The sequence below is a fragment of the Rhipicephalus sanguineus genome, chromosome 3 (assembly GCF_013339695.2).
Source record: "Rhipicephalus sanguineus isolate Rsan-2018 chromosome 3, BIME_Rsan_1.4, whole genome shotgun sequence".
NCBI lineage: Eukaryota > Metazoa > Arthropoda > Arachnida > Ixodida > Ixodidae > Rhipicephalus > Rhipicephalus sanguineus.
This window is the reverse complement of record NC_051178.1, coordinates 7,424,932-7,451,271: the sequence shown is the minus strand read 5'-3', so window position 1 is coordinate 7,451,271 and position 26,340 is coordinate 7,424,932. Positions and strand designations below refer to the sequence as shown.

The 26,340-nt window shown below is 49.4% G+C and overlaps 1 protein-coding gene across 1 annotated transcript in view; it reads right to left on the bottom strand.

Moving 5' to 3' along the window:
• Positions 1 to 26,340, bottom strand: part of LOC119386432 (proteasome adapter and scaffold protein ECM29) — an 814,720-nt gene that overhangs the window by 761,640 nt on the left and 26,740 nt on the right. Inside the window, exon 2 of the mRNA XM_037653733.2 lies at positions 25,662 to 25,792. Coding sequence (XP_037509661.1) covers positions 25,662 to 25,792 — 131 coding nt within the window. The remainder of the gene's footprint in view (positions 1 to 25,661; positions 25,793 to 26,340) is intronic.

Below are 26,340 nucleotides of genomic sequence, written 5' to 3'. Positions count from 1 at the left end.
CTCCGTCGCCCCGTCGCCACTCCTCGTCACCACATCAGGAAAACTAGACAGCGCGGCCGATGGGGGTGAGGTCGCTGGTGACTTGCTGCAAGAAGAGATACCTCCACCGGTGTTTATGTTTAAGAACAAAGTGCACGTTTTTGTTGATGGTGTAGATACAATGGCCTTGGTGGACACTGGTGCGACCGTGTCGATCATGAGTGCTGCATTCAAAGGTCGGTTGGGACGCAAAGTGATGTTTTTGTGGGAGAAAGCGACAACATTCTGTGGCGTGGGTGGCAACTCATTGTGTCCGATTGGTGTTTGTACTGCGGCAGTGTCGCTGAGTGATCAAGTGTTTGCGACAGAATTCACTATTCTTCCACGGAGCACGCACGACATAATTCTGGGCATTGATTTCCTGCGAATGTGTGGAGCCACTGTTGATTGTAGAAACGGCGAGGTGTTCATAAGTGACACTGTTCCTGATGGACTTGTGGAGAATTCGGGCAGGGAACCCGGTGCACTCCGAGTCCACGAAGATACCGTTGTCCCGGCATTCTGTGCTGTATGCGTTCCCGTAATTCCTTCGCCTATTTACGACAACGATACCAGCTTCGACGCGATGGTGGAACCTTTCCATTTAAGTTGCATTAAGAAGAACGCGTTGGTACCCCATTGCATAGTTTCAGTAAGGAAAGGGTGTACGGAACTTTGGACCATAAATTGTTCAAATGAACCAGTGCTGCTACCAGGAGGACTTAAGCTCGCTTCATTCAAAGAATACTCGCCGACGACAGTAGCTGTCCTCAGTAACGTTCGACGTGATGACCAAGTGAACGCTTGCTCAGACGATTCGAAAATTTCGCCTATGGTCGACAAGTCACTGCCTCCAGACAAGCGCCGTATACTTCTAGACGTTCTGCTAAAGTACTTGCCGGTTTTCGATTTTTCACAGAGTGACCATGCGCCTTCGATCCCCGCGTCTCGTACACGCCACAGGATAAATACAGGAACAGCACAGCCAATCCGGCAAAAACCGTACCGAGTATCGCCGTCCGAGCGCAAGATAATAGACGATCAAGTGCGTGAAATGCTACAGAAGGGCGTCATCCAAGAATCATCGAGTCCTTGGGCAGCTCCAGTGATTCTTGTGAAAAAGAAGGACGGTGCCTGGAGATTCTGTGTCGATTATCGCCGTTTGAATACCGTCACCAAGAAAGATGTTTACCCTCTCCCACGAATTGATGACGCCTTGGACTGTCTACATTCGGCGTCCTACTTTTCGTCTATAGATTTACGCTCCGGCTACTGGCAGATTCCTATGCATCCAATGGACAAGGAAAAAACTGCTTTCATAACCCCGGACGGACTCTATGAATTTAACGTGATGCCGTTTGGGTTATGTAACGCTCCCGCCACATTCGAAAGGTTCATGGATACTATTCTGCGGGGCCTAAAATGGAACATCTGTATGTGTTATCTCGATGACATTGTTATTTTCGGGCGCACATTTCATGAACATAACGAACGAGTGGACGTCGTTCTGGAATGTATTAGAAACGCTGGCCTGGTTCTTAATGCAAAGAAGTGTCGTTTCGGCGAGCGACAAACCTTGGTACTTGGACATTTCGTCAACAAAGATGGCATCAGGCCTGACCCAAACAAGACAGCGGCCGTGAAAGCGTTTAAACCACCTCGCTCAACGAAGGAGCTTCGTAGCTTCTTAGGCCTGTGCTCGTATTTTCGCCGATTTATTCCTGCCTTTGCGGACGTTGCCTTCCCCTTGACCAGCCTGCTTCGTCAAGGTGCTAGTTTTGAATGGACACACGACTGCGAGACTTCCTTCAACCAACTGAAGTTCCTACTCACGTCGCAGCCTATTCTCCGACACTTTGATCCGTCTGCGGCGACTGAAGTTCATACTGACGCCAGCGGAATTGGCATAGGTGCAGTTCTATACAGCGCTGCAATGAAAAGGAACACGTCATTGCATATGCCAGTAGAACTTTAAGTAAGCCGGAACGCAATTACACAGTGACTGAGCAAGAATGTCTGGCACTCGTCTTCGCTGTACAGCGATTCCGCTCATACCTGTACGGTCGTCCCTTCCAAGTGGTCACGGATCATCATTCCTTGTGCTGGCTTGTAAGCCTTCGCGATCCGTCCGGCCGTCTTGCACGCTGGGCCCTACGCTTGCAAGAGTACGACTTTACGGTATTGTACAAGAGCGGCAGGAAACACGCTGACGCTGATTGCCTTTCGCGGATGCCGCTTGATACTACAGTTTGCGATGCCGACAATTTCGATCACCTCATTGCGTCAGTGACACCACTGGTTCCGGACAAGGCCACATTTGAAATTGAGCAGCGGAAGGACGTCAGTTTGGAGCCGTTATTTGCTGACGCACGAGCATCCACTTCGGAAGGCCGCTTTTGCGTTCGTGAAGGACTGCTTTACAAGAAGACCTTCTCGGCGACGGGCTCCCGCTTCCTGCTGGTGGTTCCAGCTACGCTACGTTCCTCTATTCTGCACGCCATGCACGACGACGCAACTTCGGGTCATATGGGAATGACCCGAACACTCCATCGTACGCAGGAGCGCTTTTACTGGCCACGCATGCGCCAGTCAGTTGAGCAGTACGTGGCCGGTTGTACCCAATGCCAGGCGCATAAATCAATCACGACAGCTCCAGCCGGACTCCTACAGCCTGTGACACCTCCCAGTGCTCCATTTGAGCAAGTTGGCATTGACCTCGTGGGCCCTTTTCAGTGCTCATCGAAAGGCAACAGATGGATTGTAGTGTGCGCCGATTATCTTACCCGCTACTGCGAGACGGCCGCCCTACCATCTGCGACTGCTGGGCAAGTCTCCTCCTTCCTTCTGCACTCGATTATACTGCGCCACGGACCTCCTCGCGTCATCATAAGTGACCGCGGACGTCAGTTTACGGCAGACGTTGTCGAGGAACTCCTCCGTATGTGTGGCTCAGAACTTCGACATTCGACGCCTTACCATCCACAGACGAATGGCCTTACCGAACGAACAAACCGGACACTGGTGAATATGTTGTCAATGTACGTGGCTTCCAACCATAAGAACTGGGATGACGTTTTACCGTTCATCACGTATGCCTTTAATACTGCCCAACACGAGACCACCAGCTACAGCCCTTTCTTTCTTCTTTATGTTCGACCCCCTCGTTATACCCTCGATACTATCTTTTCGTTCACTGATAATGACGATCCTTCTTTAGCCGCAACTCTCTGTCTCGCTGAAGAAGCTCGCCGTCTTGCCCGCCTGCGTACCATAGCATCACAAGACCGATCGAAGCTCCGCTACGACAGCAAGCACCGGCTCGTCACTTATGAACCGGGAGACCTCGTGCTCGTATGGAAGCCTTTGCGCAAGCGTGGCTTGTGCCAAAAACTCCTCGCAAACTACGACGGCCCATTCGTTGTCCTTGAGCGCCTCAGTGCAGTGGACTATAGAATAGCCCGACTGACAGCTAGTGGGAGACGATCTACAAAGACTGAGGTCACCCATGTGGCTCGCCTCAAACCTTTTAGTCGGCGGGACGATGCCTAAAACGCGCGGTGCGCTTCGTCTGCGAAGGGGGAAATATTACTCCGTGTATGTGCCGGACTAAGAAGACGAAGAAGTGTGTGGTGGTGGAAAAGAAGAAGATCTCTCGGCAGCTTCGTCCTGTGCGGTCTTGCCGTCCAAGCCTTCTGTAAATAAACCCCAGACCCTTACTGTGGACGTAACAATATCAAAGTTTATTGAGATCATGTAGATGTGGGCAAGCTTGGGCAAAACGCAAAACAGATCACTTGAAGAAAGCCCAAGCCCCCATATACAAGGCATAGAGTAAAGACACACAAGTATGTGCAAATACTGTCATAACATCAAACCAGCGCATTACATGCACAAAAAAATGGGTAACGTGACAATTTGAACCTTGTTTACACAATATTGTCACGACGCAGAAACAGCAGAAGTCGGATATACTCGTAGCACAGCTCACTTTAATTATGCGAGGCACTAGAAAAAAGGGATCGGGCGTGAACCTCGTCTTCCTCTCTTGCTGCGCGAGCTCTTCTTTGTTGTCGCTGTGCAGATTGGATGCGGCATTTGCCTCCCTCCAGGGAGAGCATCGTCCCGATGCGCTACTACAAAAGACGGTGTAGTAGACGTATGATGCAAGTTAATCTGCACAATAGGGCTTCATTCGTACAACATGCACGATTTCCGATTTGTGCTGGCGAGTTCGCGAGTGACTGTCCGGGATAACCTCATAGTTCACGTCACTTAGGCGTCGCACAACACTGTAGGGACCAAAATACCTCTTCAGTAATTTTTCAGAAAGTCCCCGTCGGCGAATAGGGCTCCAGACCCATACTTTCTCGCCTGGTTGATAGCTGATGTATCGATGTCGCAAGTTATAACGCTGTGCGTCGTAACTCTGCTGCCGGGATATTCGGACGTGTGCAAGCTGCCTCGCCTCTTCAGCTCGTTGAGTAAAAGTTTCAGCATCCGTGTCGGTATCATTGCAGTCATGCAGTAACATAGCATCAAGCATCGTTGTCACTTCAAGACCATGAAGAAGACTAAATGGCGTCCTGCGCGTAGTTTCCTGCTGAGCTGTATTATAGGCGAACGTGACGTACGGTAGAATGTCGTCCCAATTTTTATGATCCACGTCTATGTACAGTCAACCACAAAAGTTTGCGGACCACGCGAGCGCGTGCCAGACTGCCTATCCGCGCCACCTAGCGGTACGCCACCTAGCGGCGACAGGGGCGCTCTCCCTGATATGAGCCCTCTTGGTACTCGCCTGCATGTTAATTTTTTATTCCCGTGCATGACATTGTTAGTTCGTTGTGTTGACGCAGAGCGCTGTCTGCGATAAGACCGCCACATATCTGCCTTGATAGCAGTATCGCAGCAATCACTGCAACCTTTGTTGACTGGTGTGCCAGTGTGTAGATAAGTTTCACGAAGCGCTGCGACGATTTTTTAACACGACGTTTACTGGCGCATTTTGGTTGGCAGCATCTTGGTCCAATGAGTGTTGCTGCTTCTGCGTCTTGAGAAAAATAGTAGGGAGGTGTTTCACTGTCATCAAAAATAAAGAAAAAGCGGATGCATAGAAAATTTTATTTCACACATAGGCGCATCTTCGTATCAGTCTCTGAAAACGTAGTAGACTTGTTTCAGGCCACGTGGTGATTGCCTATTTGGAAAGATGCCGCTCCGTGTTCCACTTGACGAAAGAAGGCATATTGGGCATTTATTTATAGAGGGAATACCTCAGCGCGAAATCTGCCGCCAAACCAACAGGAGCCGGACTGCCGTGAATAGGATTATTCAAGCTTTCCGCGACGATGGCAGATTCACAGATATGAAGCGCAGTGGGCGTCCAAGGGCCACGACTGAGGAAGAGGACCGCCTGATTACGGCCGCCATCGTGGCTGATCCTTTTCAAAGTGCAGAGGATATCCGAGAAGCGCTCTCGCTCACGGTATCGTCCGAGACTGTAAGAAGAAGGCTGAATGAGCTTGGCCTGCAGTCTTTCGTAGCAGCACAGAAGCCCTGCCTCTCAGACAGCCAGCTAAAAGAACGACTCATGTTCGCTACAGCAATGAAAGATTGGACAATAGAGAAATGGGGTGATGTCATCTTTAGCGACGAGTCAACTTTTTCCACGCGCTGGGACCAACGGAAGCGGGTTTGACGTCCACTAAACTGCAGGTGTGTTCACAGTGCATTGACAGTTAATTCACGAAGCTAATTCTGCACCACAACATGTTTCACGTAAAATGAGGTTTTGGATATTACGAGATTTTTCTGTAGTGGTATTATGTTGAAAACAATATTTTAACGATTCTTTCATAGTACTACTTACTCTGAAGCTAATTAAAAGCTGCCAGTGGGTCTTTCGGTACTATCTAATGATGTTCGCATGTTTTCTATTGCAACTCTATAACATCATTATAAAGTTCATACGCAAGAGGAATCGCAACATTTTTAGACGCGCCGCTGGAACCCAATTGTATGCTATTTCTTGCAGATATCTGCCTAATTACACACAGAGTGTTCTATCCAGTGGACGATGTTCCGTGAGCGTGTGGGGAGCAATCACCAAAGATGGCCTTGGTCCCCTTGTGCGTCTGGAAGGGCCCTTCACTGCGTCACGGTACTGCGACGTCATCACCAGACACCTCGTTCCGTATGCGCTGGATGGTCCCTTCAGCGACGGCTGCTACTTTTTTCAACACGACCGCAGCACGATCCATAAAGCACGTATCGTCCAGTCATTGCTAGAAGAACATGCTGTTTGCCAGCTTGAGTGGCCTCCATGTGGCGCCGACTTGAATCCCATAGAAAATGTCTGGGGCATGTTGAAGAAACGGCTGTCCGCACGAGCCAACCGTGGCCGCACGGCCGATACGCTGTGGCAAGCGATCGCACAAGAATGGGAAAGCCTGCGCGGTCGACCGGAGATTACTGAGTCTTTGTACGAGTCGATTCCCACACGCATCACTAAGGTGCTAGAAAACGGCGGACATTTCACTTCTTACTAAATCTTTGAGAGATCTATGTTTCATGACACTTCTGTAAATGTCTTGTGAATAAGTTTATAAAAACAGTCATCGCACCCGATTATTTCTTATTTTTCTAAATGTAACCACTATAGCAGCGCGGTGGTTCGGGCTTTGCGCAGCAAAACCTGGGCGCAGGCGATCAAATCCCGGCCGCTACTGTCACTTAGCGATGGGGAAGGAACGGAAAAATTCTGCCTACTGACTAAGCATCTGTGTCCCATGGCTGCCTCACCGCTCACTCACGCACTCACGAAAAAAAAAACAGCGTGGCTACGCGAAAATAGAACTGATAACAGCCGAAGAATACGCTTATACTGATATGCTGCTCTCAAAATATAAGCAAGTAGCCCTGGCTAACAAAGAGCGCGTCACGTTGAAAGAGATAGGTAGAAAATATTTGCGCACAGTGCGAAAATAGACAGGCCGTAGATTTAAGGAGGGATGTGTCTTCAACGTAGCGCTGCTGTCGATCGCTGGTGACGTAGCGGAAGTGTCGTGAAGAGGCTCTTGGCCACGCGCTCGCGTGGTCCGAAAACTTTTGTGGTTGACTGTACATACTCAGCATATCGGCAATAGTCTTGTTGAGACGTTCTGTTAAGCCGTTGGTTTGTGGGTGGTAGGAGGTAGTTCTTCGATGAGCTGTTCCACTGAGCTCAAGCACTGTCTTCAGGAGCGTGGCTGTGAAAGCGGTACCTCTGTCTGTTATTATGACTGTCAGAGCACCGTGCCTCAGAACGATGTTTTCAATGAAGAACTGTGCGGTTTATACTGCGGTGCCGTTTGATAGAGCCTTTGTTTCTGCATAGCGCGTAAGATAATCGGTGGCGACTATTACCCATTTGTTTCCAGCATGCGGAGTCGGAAATGGTCCTAGAAGGTCCATTCCAATTTGGGCAAACGGCACGGTGGGCACTTGAACTGGTTGTAACAATCCAGCTGGTTTTAAAGGTGGCGATTTCCGTCGTTGACAATCGAGGCACGTGCGCACGTAATGCTTCACAATGGCTGGAAGCCTTGGCCAGTAGTATTTTTGTTGGATTCTGGCCAATGTGCGCGTGTATCCGAGATGGCCAGACGTCGGCTCATCGTGGCAAGCTCTCAGCAGCTCTTCACGAATGGACGTCGGGACGACAAGTAGGTGGGTGCTTCCGCTGGAAGAAAAGTTCTTCTTATATAGCACACCACTGCGCAAACAGAATGATGGCAGGCTCCTGGCAAATGTCCTAGGAATGCTTGTAGTCCGGCCATTCAAGTAATTAATAAGGGGAAGCAATTCGCTGTCTTCTTTCTGCTTACACGAAATCGTGGCCGTGTCGACTACTCCTACAAACGCCATGTCATCATCTTCTGGGGCATCGTCTTGCTTTATCGGTGACCTGGATAAGCAATCGGCATCGCAGTGTTGCCGTCCCGACTTATACACGACCGTCATATCAAATTCTTGAAGGCGTAAGCTCCAACGTGCTAGCCGACCAGATGGGTCCTTCAAGTTGGTCAGCCAGCAAAGAGAGTGGTGGTCGCTGACTACGTGGAAGGAACGGCCGTAGAGATATGGGCGAAACTTCATGACTGCCCATACGACAGCAAGGCATTCCTTTTCCATTGTGGAGTAATTAGACTCGGCACGGGAAAGCGTCCTACTTGCGTATGCGATCACGCGCTCGGCTGAGTCTTGCCACTGGACGAGTACAGCGCCTAAACCTACGTTGCTGGCATCTGTGTGGATCATGGTAGAAGCGTCCTCGTCAAAGTGAGCAAGCACAGGTGGTGTCTGCAGGCGCTGTCGCAGAACGTCAAATGCCGCTTGCTCATCGTCGCCCCATACGAAGGGAACGTCTTCTCTTATTAGGCGTGTTAAAGGCGATGCTATGTGCGAGAAATTGGCAATAAATCTGCGGTAGTATGCACAGAGGCCAAGAAATCGTCTCACTGCCTTCTTATCCGTTGGCACCGGAAATTTTCTGACGGCCGCGATCTTGTCGGAGTCTGGACGAACACCTTGATGGCTCACAACATGTCCTAAGAACTGAAGTTCCTTGAAACCGAAACGCCGCGCATGAGGTGGCTGATCTTTTTGGCTTCGGACATATCCGGATCTGCCCGATGAAATAGACGGACCATGTCCTCAACAAACATCGCAACAGATTCATTTGGCTTCTGAATCCGTGATTCCAGGAGTCACTGTGCATGCTCTCGTCTTTCGGTGCTTGCGAAAGTGTCAAGGAACTTCCGCCGGAACTCGTCCCACGATGACCACACGCGATTCGTGAACCATGTTCGGGCTCCGTCTTGAAGAGGGAAGTACATGTAGCCCAACATCTGTCCGGCGTTCCACCTGTTAACATTGGCTACGCGCTCGAACTCCTCGAGCCAGTCCTCATAGGTGTTGCCGTGGAAGTCAACCGGAATTTGAGGGTTCAGAACAGTCACCTGTGTCGTGCTTGGGCTGGTCATGTCTGGGACACTGCTTACAGGCGCGGTCATCCTTTCTGGCAAAGGACGGAACTCTGGGCTCAGGCCCAACAGGCGGCGGCTGGTGCGGTGAACGGGTGTGTCGACGTGCAGAAGTCTTTCTGGGCTAGATGCGGGGCTGCTGGCAGGTGTCCCGAACATGTACCCAGCACCTCCACCAGTGTCACGACGCAGAAACAGCAGAAGTCTGATATACTCGTAGCACAGCTCACTTTAATTATGCGAGGCACTAGAAAAAGGGGATCGGGCGTGAACCTCGTCTTTCTCTCTTGCTGCACGAGCTCTTCTTTGTTGTCGCTGTGCAGACTGGATGCGGCAATATTTATGTCAGCAAAGGTACAGAGTATGTGTAAATGTAAATAAGTACTGATAGTCATTCGTTAAAATAATTTTGTCTACTGATTAATCCAAAGCACCAGAAAAACATCAAAGGAAATAACAAAAGGTAATTGAATTCTCTTCATACAGAACAGCAATTATTTTTACATAAAATTAGTTACAGGAAGTTTTTTCTAATACAGTAGAACCCCGCTGTTACGTTCCTCACTGCTGCATTTCCTCGGCTATTACGTTGGTTTCCGCCGGTCCCGGCATAGCTCCCGTAGGATACAATGTATTGGGAACCCCGCTGTTACATCGTAACTGTCGGACCGTTCCCGTATGATACGTCGCGAAGTGCGCTCGGAGCCAACCGAGTGACTACCGAAGAGAGCGGCCATGGTGCATTTTCACGCAGCTTGGCCTGGTTTGACCGTAATATTAGCCACATGAGAGGCGCAAGCAACAGGATCTTTCAATTGATGCAAACAAAAGCATGGCCTTCGAGATTCGTATTGCAAAGATGGCGTTTGTAAGCATTAAATCTGCAATATCAAACTCCCATTATATGTGACATAGCATGATTTAGTGTCCATACTGGATTGTTACAAAGGCTTATAAGCATTATCTCAAGGCAGCAAGTTGTGTGAAAATACATTTGTGTATTGCCCCTGCCAATTCTCACGAAAGCAAGGCCTTCGAAATTGGCATTTACTATTGACAAAAGCATAGCCCTTGAGAATTGCTTGCGAAAGCAAGGCCTTCGAGATTGGCATTTACTTCTGCCATAGCGTTGGCGTATACTCATCATCATCCTTATTTGTCGGATGACGGGAGGTGTTCGAGCTGGTTGGAGCTCGCATGGTCGTGCGCGTGGTTTGCGGTCGGACTCGCCGCGCTGGTCGTGATTGCATGTGCTTAGTTCTTTCATGCCTACAGCTGTTGGTGTTAAAAAAATCAGATACGTTGATTACATTTCTGTGGATCAGGCCGTCCCCAGCTCCGCGTTTCTATCCATCGACTAGATCGCGGCTGAGCGCGCCAATTTTCATGCTGCTCGTAAGCACTGAAATAAAATTCTGTACCACTAAATATTTTGTTGTTTTTCCTGTTTTTCGGCTCTTACGTTTCCCGTCTCTTACGTTTATTTCTTACGGTCCCTTCGAAAACGTATCAGCGGGGTTCTACTGTATTACTTATACAGTAGAACTTTACAGTAGTACTTTATAAGTACTTACTTTATACAGTAGTACTTTCTAAATAAAATAAGCTCCGTTAAAAATACTGTGTAACCATTGGAATAGTACTTCCTAACACTGACAAATGCAATGAAACCAATAATAGCGTGTATTCTGCACCGCACATTACAAGAGCGCTAGGTGCCCGAAAGCAGCAGTAATCTCACAATCTCCCTATATTTTTCGAGCTAGAAAACAAGCACTACTGGCTGACCGAAATATCACCTCTACTTCAAGTTGAGCTGAATTTCAAAGGACGAAAAAATAAATGCCCTGTATGACAGCTGCTGTGGGAAACTGCTCAGGAGCTGCTTCGGAAACCCACGCATTTTATTTCAACGTTTAACATGCTCCGGGCTCGTTCAAGTAATTGTCCCTATAGTCTCGTTCAAGTTATTGTCCCTATAGTTGTGTCCCCATAATTATTGTCCCTATAGGCCCCAGATGTTAATAATTAAGCGGTTCAAGCGCGCACTCAATTTGGTTTCAGGCGTCTGCAACATGCAAGGGAGGAAGCGGCGCGTCGTCTGCTAGCGCTCCTCCTTGGACCCCTCGAGAAGGCGGACGTGTAGTTGTGTAGCTACCTTTCTAAAATAGAGGAGTCTTAATGTCACCAGACTGACGGGGCTTTCTATATTCAAAATATAAAACCATGGAGGGGAAAAGAGGGGGTCATTTTGTCACGTAGCCGGCCTGCTAGTTGCAAGCTAACTGCAGCATGCCGCACGCTTGCACAGCAAAACAGTTCTATGTGCCTTACAAGTGGCAGGGTTGAGATATTTGCGTTTGTTTGGCAGGCACTATGTAATGACAATACGTGATAAATTAATGTTGTGGCCACCTAAACAGGTGTGCAAATACACGGCAAGCTTTGTCAGCATGGCAGTCATGTTACAGGATCTAGCAGACGCTGTCTTCAGGGAGGCAGCACGCCATGCGTAGGCGCAACAACAACTCATCCGGACCGATTCTCAATGATCCTGGCGTCACCAGTGCGGCGTATCTGCATGGAGTCAGCAGCTACCTGGCAAGCCAAGAACACAATACTATATCGCACCATATAAGCCAGCATGTCTTAGTGTTAGGTCTACCTTTCCTGGTTCCAGTTTCATACGGAACATTACATTCCATGCCCTGGATGAAGCACAATTATAGTGGTTTACACCACTGTCAGGTTCTGCTAAAGCTGGAGAGAAAACGAATTTCAGTTGTTGATATCTGCGTTTAGATTTGTGGCGCAATTTCAGGAAATATTGCGGTTTTAGCCAAACTTGGCACAGCAAGTCAAAAACGTAGCGCTTTGGCGCAATTGGCACAGCTGTACCACTTCTGCATACCGCTTCCTCTGAGCCAGAGGCCTAGAGGAGCAAGGTGAGGTGTCCATGGCTGCTTGGCCATCCCTGGGGCCCAACGGATGGTGTGTCAGGCTTCACTGGATGGACAGGAGCATCGAAGGCCCGCTGGCTCATCATAGACGGAAGTGGAGCAGCAGCAGCTGCCACCGATGCGGGATAAGAAGAAGCTGCTGCCGGCCCACCGTGTGTTATCCGCGCAGCTGCTGAAAGCCGTTGCGGTACCGCCCCAACGCCTGTGTGTGTCACAAACAAAAATCGCTCCCCTGCTTTGTTAAATCCTTTGGCATCCTTTCTTTTCCACGCAGGGCAAGAGTGTCAGTATGCGGAATGAGTTCAAATAATGCGGACCACATGAGCAATCTGTGCATAAACATCCGGCTACAGCAGCTCCCGTGAACAGTGGCCATACTTCTGACATTTGAAGCACCTGCAGGGATTCGGAATGTACAGTCGAATGTGCATTTTTATGTAGCCTGCTTGAATATACTCTGGGAGTGTAGCGGAACCAAAAGTGAGAATTAAGTGCCTTGTGGGGTCACTGCGCCTTATTTTGATTCTCCGCACTTGTAGAACATTCTGATCCTTTAGGCTGTCAAGGAGTTTATTATCAGTGAGATTCAAGAGGTCACTATCGAATACCACACTGCGAACTGTGATTAAGGAACGGTGAGCTGTTACAGTCATGGGTGTACTGCCAAACAATGCGAGAGTCCAGCCTGTCATACTGGGCCTTGCGTTGAAGTTCTAAGAGAAGGTCTTCACTGGCCATATCCGCGGCTTTGTAACCTGGTCCGATTGTATCTGTAGGACTTTTCGAAATGACAAAAAGGTGAGACTGTTCTTACAGTCATTCCTGGACATTGGTTATAGATAATATGAAAGCATGCAAAGTCGTTCTTTGCAGTAGACAGGAGGATTTCACTGGTCTTTCCAAAAGAAGCCGATCAAAAAGGCATGGAAAGGAGGCTGAAACCATGAAATAGTACATCATTTTTGGAAGCAACGCCAGCCACTTACCATCGAGTGCAACAAGGTGATGCTACAAGACCTACAGAAATCGCAGACGCTAGCTGTACACAGCGACTATAGCTCAATCTACATGCCCAAGGTTGGATGCCATACAATAGGTTAACCCTTGCCACCTGGAAAAACGCAAGTAAGTGGAAGGTAGGCGAAGACACGAAAGACTAAATGTGAGAGACAGAAAAAGGCGACTGCTGACTTACCCTGGGTGGGTCAGCCTATAGCTGCCGTCTACGTGAAGCCAGGGCTAAAGGGGCCTCTGCTTTAACGGGGACATAAAAATTTTGGCCTCGCGTTTTTTTGCTGCAATGTGTTGCTAGGGGCCTGTTAGTCATGGCACATTGTTTGCTGCAGCGCGCGACAGATAATTAATCACAGGCTGCTCATTACCGACCAGTGTCAGTTTCGGTTTCAAAAACTACAAGCTTCCGGGTGCAATTATCACCACCTAGCATCTGCAACGCTCGATCACGTCAGCACACAGAACTGTGACGCACTTCCGCGTGGTTCGCGAGCAGTCGCTGAGAAGTAGGCTGCTGGAGCGAATACGGCAAAAAGAAATGGCATCTATGACATCATCATAACTCGTTACAGTGTGGTCACGTGAGGGTAGTAGGGGGGTCACCGAGGCTCACCTTTGAGGGTGTCAATAGAGCGAGGGTGTCGATCGCTCACGCAAGCTTCAAAATTCATTTAAAATATCTTCCAAGCTATATTCGTTATTGATATTTTGCAGATGATATATGCATGTTCACGGGAATCGGTCCCACAGGCTATCTCGGCAGTGAAATTTTGTGTCCGTACCTTCTTAAAAGGATTGTGTCAAACTTCTTTCAGAAATTTTAAACGTGTGTGTTCAGAATCCTGGCAGTCCATTCAACAATGCACCCCGAATCGTATCATCATCCGGGTTAATTTAATAGCTATAAAAGCACAATTTCCGTTTCCCAGCGCCTTCCCTCAGCTCTACAGCTCACACCATCTTAGTCAGCCAATCAAAAATTTCTGTCGTGAACAAAACGTGGCAATGCAGCGAGGCTTGTTGAGCCATAGTTGTGCAAGGTCCGGAGCATCATACTGCTTCGATTGCGGCACCTTAATGATGTTGCACACACAAACCGTCCAATTCTAAATTATGGAGCCAGGAAGTACCAAGGCGAACAGACACGTACACACAGCGCCTGTGTGCAACGTGTGTACCTGCTGTTTCTCTGGTGGATGTCTGTTTGCGCTGGCACTTGCGCTGACTGCTTGCTTGCATTTTGGCCATTCATGTTTGGCCGTTTTAGGGGCGTAGCTCCTCTTAGTCTAACCTTGTCCCATTGTCAGGCGTAACCGGCAGTATCTCCCGAACAGTATAATAGATGACGCTGTCTTATAGAAGTATATAAAAACTGCAGTTGACTGATGATATTCTAGATGGCACTGTACACAATCTGTGTTGGTCCAATAGAAGTGTGTGCAATAGTGCGCTTGTGTGAATCACCACTAGATGGCTGTGGAAGTGCTGCTACTCTCCGATCGGCTGCTGCGCGGGCTGTGCCTGCGTTGCGGGGAACGAGTGCCTCTCTCAGTCTCCTGGATCGTCGCCGTACGTGTCGGCTCGTTGGTGGGACATGGACGAAGCGGAGCGGCGGCTTGTGCTCGTCGCCAGGATCCCGTGGTGCGAGCCCGAGAAGCGGCGGCGAAGCGAGCGTGGCACCTGGCAGACCTTGATGGTGCTCGTGCGCGGGAAGCGGCGCCAGCGGTCTCACATTCAAGGAGCCGACGCGCGGTTCGAGCGGGAATTTCTCACAGCGGCGGCGAAGCGAGTGCTGCGCCTGGCAGACCTTGATGGTGCTCGTGCGCAGGAAGCGGCGCCAGCGGTCTCACATTTAAGGAGCCGATGCGCGGTTCGAGCGGGAATTTCTTACAGCGGCGGTGAAGCGAGTGCTGCGCCTGACAGACCTTGATGGTACTCGTGCGGGGGGAAGCGGCACCAGCAGTCTCACATTCATGGAGCCGCCGCGCGGTTCGAGCGGGAATTTCTCGCTCATCCATTTGGCCACAGTTGCAACATGTGTGATCGACTTTGGTTCGATAATAACCTTACCGCGGTGTTTCACACTCTTTATATGATGTTCTGGGTGAATTTCACGGAAGAGTTTCACGGTTTACCGACGATTCCCTCCGGAGCTTCGCCCGACTTATCATCATTCACCCCGTGGATATGCTGTGATTTTTTTCGGCCATCCACGTTTGCGCATGTTGCATGCAGTCGAGAGCACTTTTGTGCCTGTAGTTGGCACACGTGTGTTGTTTTTGCATTGTTTCTTGCGGCGTGAATGATATTGCCTACCTGTGATGGGCAAAAATTGGTTTGTCCATGTTGCACAACGGGGTGCAAGTTGTGTCAGGAGAGTAATCAATGTTTTCTGCCCCAAAAGACAACAAAAGACCGGGTACACAACGCGCCGATACACACGAAGGTTATTTTATTCTTATACAAGATGATTTTACTGCGTAGGATAACATAGAGCTGAGCTAGTTGGCAGGTATTCATGTTAAAAAGACAAGGCATGCAAACATAGACACAAGAGAGAAGTCAAGACACCACAAGTGGCAACTAACAACTGAAAAAGGCGCACGGCAGCAGGAAGGAAAGTAGACACAAAAACTTATCTGCGCACACCCAGGCAAGAGGTGACACCTATCGATCGGGCACACGTGTTCGGGCACTTGATTTCTTCTTGATGCAAGTTAATAGACAGTTGGCTCACGCATGCTCCACCATGTCACGTGTTATCTCGGGGGTGCTGGCAAAAACGGATCGGGAGAGAGTGATATGGGCACAGGAGACCGTGGTAGGATGGGCAAAAACAACAAAGTTTATAATGAGCAAAAAGGTGACATGAAAAAGCGTTACAGACACTGAACAATTCGAACAAAAGCCTATTTACATTTTTTCAATAATCTCAGTTCATATCTAGAACTGCAACTTCCTAAACCATGCGTTCTAGCTAGGCTTAGCTGCGTCTCCAATTCAGTCTGGCCACTATGGGCCTTGTGACAATCGAACGTTCTTACAGATCGTCGCGACGACTCGAAGTTCCCGTTGCGTCAATCTCTCGTCGAGACCGTCGTCGACGTCCTCAGTAGGCCTCCGAGTTCATCGTCGGTTGCCTTCGTCCAGCCCGCTGCTTGCTCTCGTCGCGAGCGTCCCCAGTAGTCTTCTCCGTCCTCGGTCCGTCGAGGTTAGGCCTAACTGGGCCTTGGTCCCTTGCTTCAGGACTCCACTGGTGACGGGCGTCTCCTTGACTGCCTGTGGTCTGCAGCCACCCTGCCGAGAAGAGAAGGGCTGCTGGCGATCCCGGAACTGCCGTATTGAGGGGCGACGGTCCGGGCAGCCTCGCTTGGAGCCTTCCAAGGTCGACGGCCACTCCCCGGGCCTTGCGTGCCACCACCTCCAGAACCGAGTACCAGCCGCCTTCGCCACGGGTGCGACGCTTGCTCCTTCCTCGATCTTCTCCGTCCGGCGCCCCACAGCACAGTCCCCGATCATCCTTCGTCGTTCATCATCACGGCTCGGGTCGCATGCCACGAGCCCCTAACTGGCCGATCCTCTGCGTCGACATGGCTGGTGCGCGTGCCATCGGGTGACTTTTCTTCTCGCGCACCGTCGCCGCGCTTCCACGTGCGGCACGTGCCTCGTGCCCCTCCTTTACTCATCACACACCACTATTACCGATATGCCAGGGCCCGATCGTGAGACGCCTTACTTCATTCCTGTGTCTGTACAAAACTGCACATTCATCGAATTATGGCGTGCACTTACATTCTCGACAATGTAAAGATAGATTAGACGGTGAGCCTCTGGTTAGTGATCTCTTATGTTCCATTAGCTCTTTCCCTCCCATTGACGAGCGCAGTCATCAGGAGGTTTTGTACGAAAATGACCGATGGCAACTACACACTCGTCATCAACAAAAACTGGTCCCACATGGAACCAATGACAACTACTATAGTTGTGTATCTTGATGGCCACACTTGCCCATGTTGTGCCATGCGTGTCTTGGCTTTCATTGTATTGACACCTTTCATTCTACTGTGAAGCCATCTTCGAGCTATCTTTTTTACTCAATTAGTGAAATAAAGGAACCCCATTGAATTGAAATAAAGGTGCCATTTTATTCAGAAAAAAAGCTTTATAAATCTAGCAAAAAAAAAAAGATTTCCGGTAATCTTGGTACAATTTCCTTCTTTTTTCATGGTAGAGAAATGGTTAATCTCTGGTTAACACTACTACCTGTCTGTCCTATGTAGAAGCAGCCGCAGCTAAATGGAATCTTAGGTATACCTGTACGGCAATCAGTAAATTTGGTGGTTTGATGTTTTATGAAACAAATGTCAGTTCACTTCTTGTCTATCACCCGCTCATTCTTTCTCTGCACAGTGGCACATATGTTGCCTAGCTTATTGGCAGCCGTAAAAACAACACTGACGCCCTTTCTACCCCCCACTTTCTTTAGCCTGCGAGATACGCAATGAATGTCAGGAATACCTATGCCAGGCTTGTCACCATTACTTTCTGCAACCATGCTTGGACTTAACAAAACGGACTTCTTTAAACGTTCAGCGACAGTGGCCACTGCCACGTGAAGATAACCTACATCTAAAAGACGCGTAACCTGCGTATTAAAGCTGGCACTCATTTCGTGCTCACAGGACTTGGTGAGAGAAGACTTAAGGCGACATGGCTATACCGTTTTTTACAATCTTAGAACGCTTCGACGAGAAGTTTAACAGTGGTTTCGAAGATCTAGGAGAATATTGCCAGCATATGCTGTTTTCATGAAACATTCAGAAAATGTCTAGAAATTTTATTCCATCATTCTGAGGCAATTCTTTAGTAAAGTTCAGCCCTCCTGAATCTAATTCAAATTGTTTGCTCACTTAGCGAACAAGAGTGCGTCCTCTGTCAGAAAGTGCTAACAGCACCGCACGCTATATGCTATGCTGGGGCAGGGGTGCAATCGCGGAACGATGCTATTTCCGATTTCAATGCCATATTCTATGCTATTCTTATCATCCACCACTCGCAGCTGGCTGATCGCGTTGATAACGCGGATGGACCGTCGTTCTGACCAATGGCCAAGCGCGAAAAGCATGAAAAGCATTGGAACAAAAAATAGAATCGTTCTGCGATAGCACCCCAGGTGCCGTCAGGACACCTCCACTGCAGTTAGGAGGTACAGGTGTCTATGAGCACTACTGCTGGCTCATATAATTATCGTATTATTTCTTTACTTCCTAGCATTCATATAAACCTATTATTTTAGAGCAAACGAAGGTTAACAATATGTTTAGGACTTGAAATGTCTCAGGATGAGATTACTCCTATGCCAGCCGGCAGTGCTGCATTGTCGTTTTAGGAGTGCAAGGCTAGGATTTCAGACGGGCATTGGTAAATATAGAGTGAATATTGTGCCAAAATACTTCGGAATCAGTGTGCCCGATGCCTAATAAAGCAGTGAAAATTACTACCAGGCAGCTCAATTTTCATTTCAGGGCTCAACCCCCTTGGGATCCCCTTTTCCCTGGACCTGGCAAAGCCAAACACTGCTACGCGTGGGTGGGAGGGGGTCGAAACCCTTGCATTGACTTGGGTTTTTGGTGACGCCACTCCCCAAACACCCGCAGAAGCAGACGCCCCTGTAGCACCAAGTGGCCACATTAACCTGAATAGGGTTGACTGATAAGAACTGATGTGCTTTTATGCCCATTAGTTCATTTGTTTGTTGAGTTCTGTTAGCGGTGTGTGAATTTTCTGCCTGCAGGGGTGCAACAGCCAAAACAGGATTTGAGCAATTTTTGGAGCAGCAAACTGTTGCTTTTGAAGCACGAAAATCCAAACTTGGAGCACGTGATGAAAAAAAAAAGTGCTTTCTAGCACAAAATCCCAAATTTGGAGCAGCATAACCACGGTTTTTCATCAAGTGACTGTGGTACAGTAAAAGCTTGTTAATTCGACTCTCGTTAATTTGGAAAATCGGTTAATTCGGACACGTCATCTGGTCCCTGTAAATATACGCATCACTCTATGAGACTGGGCGCTCGTTATTTCGAATAGATTTGACCGCAAATCGGATAATACGGCGAGTTTCGGGCTGCTGGCGAGGCTCGAAAACAAAAAAAGAACAATTCGGAACAGAAGTGAAGCTCAAACGCAGCATCGCCATGGACATCAATTGTCGACTTGGCTTGACTTGAGACTGGTTGAACGCCTTTTCTGCGCGTGTGTTGTTGGTGGCGTTGGCGGTGCCATTTTAGAGGAGCAGCCACACCATGAGCCACACGTGCCCCCCCGCACTGTGAAGGAAGTCACGGAGGCCCTCGTCGTTCTTGAAGAATTTTGTTTTGGCACTGCAGACAGCATGCGAGCTGCTTAGCACCTTGAAGGGCTCAGAAAAATTGTGTCCGCGCGAATTTCTGCTCAAAAACAGACACGCATCCGCGATTACTTTGTAAAGTAAAGGTATGTTGAAAAAACTCTAGCATTTATTGTGTTTATTTCGACCACTGGATAATTCGGACACTCGGTTAATTCGGACATTTTTTCCGGAGCCTAGAAATCCGAATTAACGAGCTTTTACTGTATAACATTCAAAGAAGGCTTACTTTTAGAAAATAAAACAAGAATATCTATAAACCATTCAACATCAGCTAACTCGTGCACGTGAGCAATGTTAATTCAATAAAAGCAGCATGTTGAACCCCCCCACAGTGCAGACAACGAAGTCCTCATTCGAATTTGCAGCGCCTGTCAAATAATTTGACAGGTGATGCAAATGCTAATGTGGACCTGCCAACCTGGTGACCTCAAAATTCGGGAGATTCATAAAGCAGGAGCGAGTGAGGGTGGTGAAAAAAGAAAACAGGCGTACGTTTTTTTATATTGTTTCTCAGGGCCGCAGAAATGTCATATACAGCTTTGAATAATCGCCAGTAATTTTTTCAGACGTCAGCAATCATACTAGTACTAGTAATTATGCGGCACGTGCACACATGAGCATTCAAGGAACAAATTGTGTTGTGTCCCATGAGAGCTAATACTAATAGTGTGAGGAAGAAGATCGGCAAGCATAAAGGCCCATCGCCATCAGCTGGCACACACCGACAATTCGCTCTCTGGCTACGCCCTACGCGCTGCTGCTACGATCGTCACTCTCGTAGAATCCTCAATAAACCCCCCGTAACAAGTGGTGGAGGTGTGGGGTAAGCAAATCTGGAACTACGCAACGGGAAACTCAAGCCCGCCTCTACAATGACGGAAGGGGGACCAATGCAACAACAACAACCCGGTGCCACGGTGACTACCGTGCTCTGCCCTGGCCCGTTCCCTCAACGCGACCCACCAATCTTCAGCGGTGCGGAGGAGCAAGATGTGGAAGACTGGCTCGCTGAATACGAACGAGTGAGCGTGATAAACCGCTGGGACGACGCAGGAAAGCTCAACTACCTGTCATTTTACTTGAGCGGTGTCGCCAGCGTGTGGCATCGAAACCACCAACGTGACCTCCCGACATGGGCTGCCTTCAAAACTACCGTGACGGAGGTATTCGGGCACCCCGCCGTTCGCAAGCTTCGAGCTGAGCAACGTTTGCGTGCTCGTGCGCAGCAGAGCGGTGAGAATTTCACAAGCTACATAGAAGACGTTCTTGACCTATGTAACCGCGTTGATGCAGCAATAACCGATGCCGAGAAGATTAGGCATATCTTGAAAGGAATCGAAGACGATGCCTTTCAGATGCTGCTGGCGAGGAACCCATCAACAGTCTCTGACCTAATCAGCCTTTCCCAAAGCTTTGATGAACTGCGCAAACAACGTGCAGCCACCCGCCAATCTCTACCACCCGCGACTTCAATGTCGGGCTTGGCTGTTGCTCCCGATCACACGTCCCTGCTGCAACAGATTAAGGATTTCATTCGAGAAGAAGTCGCTCGTCAGCTTTCGCTGATGCCGCTTATTCACGGCCAGTCGAGTCCTCCATTGGCGCCGCTCTCCAGAACATCATCAGGGATCAGGTAGCCGATCAAGTTCCACCTTCTCTCCTTCAGGCTCCAACTGCTGCTCCTCTGACGTACGCTGAAGTCGCTTCGAGGCCTGTGCTACAAAGTTACGGCCCACGTCGCCCACATATGCGCCCGCCAGTATCTGCACCCGCCCGACCAGCAGTACAGTACGCACGAGCTGAAGATCCTTGGCGCACAGAAGACAACCGTCCTATCTGTTTTCATTGTGGTCTTCCTGGACATGTGGCACGTTACTGTCACTTTCGTGTACCGAACGTCTCCAACAATATGCGTCCACCATGGGTCATGTATGCGCCACGTCAGCCCCGCCGTAGTTATTCGGACGACCGCGAATCTGCTCCTGTCGCTGAGGCACCATTCTCCTCCCGCCGTTCGCCTTCTCCTCACCGCCGTTCCCTTTCACCCATGCAATGACGGCGGAGCCCTCTGCGCCAGGAAAACTAACTAGCGCAGTTCAGGAGGCAAGAACTGTGGTGCCAGCGAACTGTCTAAGGCCTCAAATTTCCCCGAAGAACGTTATTGATGTCGCCATAGAAGGAATACGGACGCTAGCCCTCGTCGACACTGGCGCTGCTCTTTCAGCAATTGATGCCCGCATTTGCCGCCGAATCGGAAAAGTGACGACACCACTTTCTGGACTATCTCTTCGTACCGCCAACGCACAGCACGTCGAGCTGTCCGGCACCTGCACAGCCCATGTCGTCATTCAGAATGTCGTCTATGTCATCGAATTCATCGTGTTGCCATCATGTTCTCACGACGTCAGATTAGGCTGGGATTTTCTCTCTACGCACCATGTGATCATCAATTGCGCCCGCGCCGAAATCGAGTTGTTTCCGTTTTCACCAGATATTATCAATGACCACACAGACTCTTGTAAAATCGCAGTTTCCAAAGACACCGTTACACCGGCCTGGTCTACTGCTCTTGTCAGCATCTCTTGTATTTCTATCAACAACGGCACCTTGCTTTTCACACCCTCTGACCTTCTACTTCACCGCTGATCACTAACAATGCCGTTCGCCGTCCTTCAGTTCAATTCTGGCACCTCTGTCATGTACATGTCAAACCCAACAGCCGCACCAGTCACCCTGCGCCACCGTGAAAGCCTAGGGAGAGCCGAACCACTGCCATCTTCTTCAATTTTTGACATCATGGAAGGCTCCGCTGACCTGGCCGCCCTTGAGACCTCGCCTCCTCAGTCACTGCCGCGGCCTTTCACACCAACTATTGCAAGCGACCTTACGACGACGCAGCGCGACCAGCTTCTTCGCTTGCTCGAAGGTTTCTCATCCTCGTTTGACTCCCACGCAACGTCGCTTGGCCGCACGACGGATGTGTCGCACACCATTGATACTGGAAGCCATGCGCCCATTCGACAGCGTCCTTACCGAGTATCGGTGAGCGAAAGGCACGTTATCGATGAGCAGGTGAAAGACATGCTCCAACGTGGTGTCATTCAACCTTCCAACAGTCCCTGGGCCTCGCCAGTCGTCCTGGTTCAGAAAAAAGACGGTACCATACGATTTTGCGTCGATTATTGACGGCATTACCCGAAAGGATGTGTATCCGTTACCCCGTATTGATGACGCCCTGGACTGTTTACAGGGTGCGGAGTTCTTTTCTTCCTTGGATCTCCGCTCTGGCTACTAGCAAGTGCCAATGGCTGACGCTGACTGTTCGAAAACAGCGTTCGTAACACCAGACGAATTGTACGAATTCACTGTAATGCCGTTCGGTCTCTGCAACGCGTCCGCGACCTTTGAACGCATGATGGACGGCATCCTGCGCGGCCTGAAGTGGTGCACTTGTCTCTGCTATCTTGATGACATTGTCGTCCTTTCCCCAGATTTTTCTACTCATCTGCACCGTTTACATCAAGTTTTGACCTGTCTCCAGAATGCTGGCCTCGAGCTTAACTTGAAAAAGTGCCAGTTTGCGGCTCAAAAACTGACTATATTAGGCCACGTTGTCTCCAAAGAAGGCATTCTCCCCGATCCTGCTAAACTCCGGGCCGTATCCGATTTGCCAAAGCCCACTACCCGGAAAGCACTACGCAGCTTTATTGGCCTATGCTCATATTTTCGACGCTTCGTTCGCAATTTCGCTAACGTCATCGCACCCCTGAATGCACTTCTCCACAGCGACAATGAACTGTCTACCTGGTCGGAAGCCTGTGATCACGCGTTTACGACTCTTCGCCGCCTGCTTACATCTCCGCCAATCTTGCGCCACTTCGATCCCAGCGCACGGACAGAAACTCACACTGATGCCAGTGGTGTTGGCCTTGGTGCTGTGCTCGCACAACATAAGGACGCCAACACCGAATACGTGGTCGCCTATGCCAGTCGTGCGCTCACGAAACCTGAGGCCAATTACTCCGTCACAAAAAAAGAGTGCTTGGCTATCATATGGGCTCTTCAGAAATTTCGCCCCTATCTTTACGGTCGTCCTTTTGACGTCGTAACGGACCACCACGCTCTTTGCTGGTTTTCGAACCTGAAGGACCCTTCAGGCCGCCTCGCTCGTTGGGCTCTCCGAATCCAGGACTACGACATCCGCGTCGTCTATCGCTCTGGCCGCCGACACTCTGACGCTGACGCCCTTTCTCGTTTTCCCCTCATCTCAGATGACAGCACTTCTACTCGCGATCAAGATATGTCGCCGCTTGACATCCTGGACATGGCCTTAGAACAACGAAACGACCCATGGATCGCCACCATTTTGAACTTTTTGTCAAGCCCTCCAACAGCGTCGGCACCTCGCGCACTGCGACGCCAGGCACAGCATTTCGCTATCCACGACGGACTTTTATACCGCCGCACATGGTTACTAGCCGTACCCCGTAATCTTCGTCAAGAATTGTGCTCCGCTTTCCACAATGACCCACAGTGTGGTCACGGTGGAGTGTCTAAGACGTAGATGCGGCTCAGTCGACAATATTATTGGCGGGGCATGTACAACTTCATCTGCAAGTACGTCCGCTCTTGCATCCCCTGCCAACGACGCAAACCAGTCTCGCACCTCTCCACAGCACCTCTCCAGCCACTACCATGCCCACCCCTCCCGTTTGACCGTGTCGGCATCGATTTATACGGGCCCCTTCCATGCACTGGTGCTGGAAACCGATGGATTGTCGTTGCCGTAGATCATTTGACAAGGTATGCTGAAACCGCCGCCTTGCCTGCTTCAAAAGCAAAAGACGTTGCATCGTTTATTCTACACAACTTCATTCTTCGCCATGGCGCACCTCGTGAACTCCTGAGTGATCGGGGACGTGTATTCCTCTCGGACGTGCTGCAATCCCTCCTATCTGAATGCCAAATTATTCACCGCACTACTAGCGCTTATCACCCACAGACCAATGGCTTAACTGAACGATTTAACCGGACCCTTGGTGACATGTTGTCTATGTACGTTGCCTCAGACCACTGCAATTGGGATGTTGTACCTCCATTTGTCACATACGCGTACAACACCGCCTGCCAAGCCACTACCGGATTCTCACCATTCTTTTTGCTTTATGGCCGCGAGCCCTCCAGCACGATTGATACAATTCTCCCGTATCACCCAGACCCTGCCGACTGCCAACCTGTGTCTGAGCTCGCCCAGCACGCTGAGAGATGCCGACAACTTGCCCGATCTTTCACCTATGATGAACAGTGTCGCCAAAAACAGCGCCATGACTCCAAGCCACCTCCGGACCCTTTTCCTATCGACTCCCTCGTGTGGCTTTGGGTGGCTCCAGTTGCTGCTCCCGGCCTTTCATCTAAGCTCCTTCCAAAGTACCACGGACCCTACCGCGTGGTTGCGCAAACCTCCCCTGTCAATTACGTGGTTGAACCCGTTACGCCATCTTCCGATCTCCGTCGTCGCGGGCGAGAGACAGTCCACACTGACCGCCTCAAGGCATATTATGATCCGCTGACCTCTATCTAGATCGCCAGGATGGCTACCTCTCCATACCGGGGGTGATTGTGAGGAAGAAGATCGGCAAGCATAAAGGCCCATCGCCATCAGCTGGCACACACCGACAATTCGCTCTCTGGCTACTCCCTACGCGCTGCTGCTACGATCGTCGCTCTCGTAGAATCCTCAATAAACCCCCCGTAACAATAGCTTCTTCTAAATCTTAGTTCACTTTTTCGCAAGGCGCTGGTGTACTGGGGCGAAAGTGGCTTACAAGTTGTGCATGTGACAGAAGGCCAGGAAATTTTAGAACCACTGTATTTTTTTTTCTTTCATAGTGGGTTAGGGTATGCACGTTTGGACTGGATTGGCTGATGATGCCCAAACTGCAGGCGGCCAACGCGGTCTCCATTTCCTGCTAAAATTAGCACAACTGAAAAAAATGTGAGGCTGTTCGGGCAATTTTGTGCAATTTCATCAAATTTCATGGTTTTAGCTCAGCTTGGCGCAAAAATAAGGAATTGTATCAAATTGCCGCAATTGGCACAGCCGTTGCACCCCTGTGCGTGCAATTGAACCCTGCCGTTCGGCGTCGTCTCATTCCATCTCCTGAACATCAGCAGCCCAAGAAATATGCAATAGACCTAAAATCATAAAAATGTTTGATAATGATAAGTGGTACTGACCTTCTTGCGAATGCTCTCATGGGGGCTGCTCAGTTTGCCCAGGACAGGAAGCAGAAACTTGGACAGCACAGACTCAAACTGCTCATCACTCTCGGCCGTCACAAAGCGAAGAAAAACACGCTCCACCAGCACTGCGAGGGACAACACAGTCTTCATTCTAAAAGGCTGAACAAAAATTTCAAACTACTGACCTTGAAGATCACATTCTTTGGTCATTCAAAAAGCATTTAAAAGGCTACCGACACGAAAATCTTACGTTGTCCTTTTCTTGCGTCAAATGACAGGCCAAGCCCTAAAGAGCTTAGAAAACGCATGGCTTCAGAACAGCACAAGGCAGACGAATGATCACACGAACACATTTCTCAGCACTGTGAGAAGTGCGGCATCACAAGCATTATTTCGAGGCATCATGATAAGATGACTCGGGAAATAATCGAAGCATGGAACATTCAAATAAAAAACAGTTTTGTATCAGCTGTCCCTCAGTTGCGCTACAGCATAAAGAAACCTTGTACCTGAATGGATAACGTGCTTTGGCTTTTGTTTGTTCTTTTTGCATTGTGTGTAGCCACGTGTCTGTATATATCTGTTCTGTGGTATTAAATAAACTTTAGTTGTGATCTTAATGCTGTGGTGCGCAAAGGAACGAAACACGAAGGAAGGCAAACGAAACACGGCG